The sequence below is a fragment of the Coffea eugenioides genome, chromosome 6, assembly GCF_003713205.1.
Source record: "Coffea eugenioides isolate CCC68of chromosome 6, Ceug_1.0, whole genome shotgun sequence".
In the NCBI taxonomy this organism is placed as follows: Eukaryota; Viridiplantae; Streptophyta; class Magnoliopsida; order Gentianales; family Rubiaceae; genus Coffea; species Coffea eugenioides.
This window is the reverse complement of record NC_040040.1, coordinates 42,902,510-42,904,852: the sequence shown is the minus strand read 5'-3', so window position 1 is coordinate 42,904,852 and position 2,343 is coordinate 42,902,510. Positions and strand designations below refer to the sequence as shown.

At 39.7% G+C, this 2,343-nt stretch overlaps 1 protein-coding gene across 1 annotated transcript; it reads right to left on the bottom strand.

Moving 5' to 3' along the window:
• Nucleotides 1-1,110: 1,110 nt before the first annotated feature.
• Nucleotides 1,111-2,091, bottom strand: LOC113774193. Its single transcript, XM_027318757.1, has 2 exons — nucleotides 1,867-2,091; nucleotides 1,111-1,683 (listed from the first exon to the last, which is right to left on the bottom strand). The coding sequence occupies exons 1-2, from the start codon at nucleotides 2,089-2,091 to the stop codon at nucleotides 1,111-1,113; spliced, it is 798 nt and encodes a 265-aa protein (XP_027174558.1).
• Between the last annotated feature and the right edge of the window lie 252 nt (nucleotides 2,092-2,343).

Genomic DNA, 2,343 nt, shown 5'->3' with positions numbered 1-2,343 from the left:
GATTCGGCCTCTAACATGGACGAATATGAAAGTCAGAAATCGGGCAGATTCAATCCTAAATGGAAACCCTAATCTGAAATTTATACATACAAGCTGAAATTCTTTGTAGACAAGTAAACCTAGCATATAAAAGCTCAATATTACATATAACAAATCTATCAATCCAAAGTCAATCATTTCTCATCACATAAAGGCAGAAAAATCACCATAAAACTGAAAATTCCATAATACTTTTTCAAACTATGAAATATTCTCATAAAACTACCAAAACTACAACCTTAAACCACTAATTTGAACTTATTAAAAGCAAAGAGGGAGCTTCTTAGCAAGTTACCTTGGAACCTCAAGAAAAATTGTAGTTTAGTACTTTTTCCTCCAAAATAACTCCACAACTACCTTGGAGACTACCTTGGCTACCACTTTTATGGAGTGATTTGCAAAAGTTATGCTTGAGATTCAAGATTGAAGTAAGAAATTGACGTGAAGGATGAAGTCTCTCTCTCTTTTCTCTCCCTCAAAGTTTCGGCCACTCTTGAAGAAAAATCAAGATGATTTTGGTCAAAATGTGACATTTAGTAAAGGTGAGAAACTGGTCAAAGTCCAACATCCATTGCTTTCTTGACAAATGTCGTCCTAGGGTTTAAATCTCATCCTTTTGTCTACTAATAGTAAATTATGTAGCTAACCTCTAATTATTTCCTGCCACCTTGTAAAATATAATCTCCCTTTATGCAAAACTCCACTTAATCATCAAATTTCATTGCACTAACCGCACTAGCGGGTCCCACATCCTTAATACACTTCCAAATTAATCCGAACTAACTTATACTAGAAAAATATTTTAAAAACTATATTCACTTATAAAATATCTAGAAAATTAAGGTAGTAAAATAAAATAAAGAAAATGCATGAAAAGAAATAGAATAAAATGATATAAAATAAGGGAATTTTACGAGTTCTCACACTCTCTCCCCCTTAAAGAAATTTTGTCCTCGAAATTTTCTTACTACCGAGATCTATCAAAATCTTAGTTAAATGGTGGAATACAAGAATCTTACCTTCCACGTCTTCAAACGAGTCAGGGACTTGATGTGGTTCTAGGGAATACACTCAAGCCGACACCTTCGGTTCAGTCCCTTCACCCTTCGACTGGTCAGAGTTGGTTTTGGTTGATTGTTGGTTCCCACTCCCTTCTCGAGATATGCCTGGGCAATTAGCGATTTGATGATTTGCACTTCCGCAACGTAGGCATTTTCTTCCTTTCTTCCAGCAAACATCTTTCGTGTGATTCGGCTTTCCACAGTACATGCAGGGACCACGGGAAGCAGAGATCGAGCCTCCCTGTGAGGCACCTCCTGATATCCGCGAAAATCTTGCTCCTCCATTTCCCTTTCCAAACTTGGGAGGTGTGCTCATATCCTCTTGTCCTACGCCACTTTCAGGAATTGCCCGTTTCTTCGCCTGGAAGGTTCTAACTTGTAATCTCGCGCTTTTAACTCGTTGAGTTTTCTCTACCGCGTCACTAAAGGCACTAAGTTGGGCTACAATCAGGTTTTTCTGAATCTCAATATTTAGTCCCTGAACAAAACACCTTATTCTCCTTTGCTCAGTCATAATTAGTTCGGGTGCGAACTTAGACAACCTAGTGAACTGGCTCTCATATTCGGTGACAGTCTGAGTTTCCTAGGAAAACCTAATGAATTCAGATATTTCTTTTCCTGAATTAGAGGTGGGAAATATTTCGCGTTGAACTCCTTCATGAAGTTCACCCCATGTCCTCGGTGTTTGTTCTCTTTCCCATTTCTGTCTTATTACATTCCACCAAGAATGGGCTGCTCCCTCCAGTTGGAGGACAGCAAATGTCACCTGTTTCTCCTCAGTATAGTGCAACGCGGCAAAAATATCGATCATCTTCTCCAACCATCTCTCGGTCAGGTCAGGGTCTGGTCCTCCAAGAAATTTTGGTGGGGAGAATTTCTGAAATCGTTCAAGGGCTCTATTCTCACCCTCTCCATGATTACCAGGGTTTTCCGGCTGATTAACAAGATTTTGGCCCTGATGCTCTACTACGTGAGCCAAAAGATCGGTCATGCACTAGATAGCGGCAGCTACTTGAACGTTAGAATCCACTCTAGGTTCAGGATTGGGTTCAGGCATTGGTTCTCGATTTCTCCCTTCACTTAAGGGTTGCCTATGTTCTCGCCCCCGGTCTCGTCCACCATGCGTACCCTCCATTTGGTTTAACCAGTCTAAGGTCAAAGCGCGAATACAATATTAAAACAAATGTATGCAGGTACAAGTGACAAAATAGACACAACTCAAAAGCAATTAGACATATAACAC

Coding starts and splice junctions, on each gene's coding strand:
- LOC113774193 (XM_027318757.1), bottom strand. CDS start 2,091: ATGACCGATCTTTTGGCTCACGTAGTAGAGCATCAGGGCCAAAATCTT. Junction 1,684..1,866: donor ACTATACTGAGGAGAAACAG/GTGACATTTGCT, acceptor AGGTTTTCCTAG/GAAACTCAGACTGTCACCGA.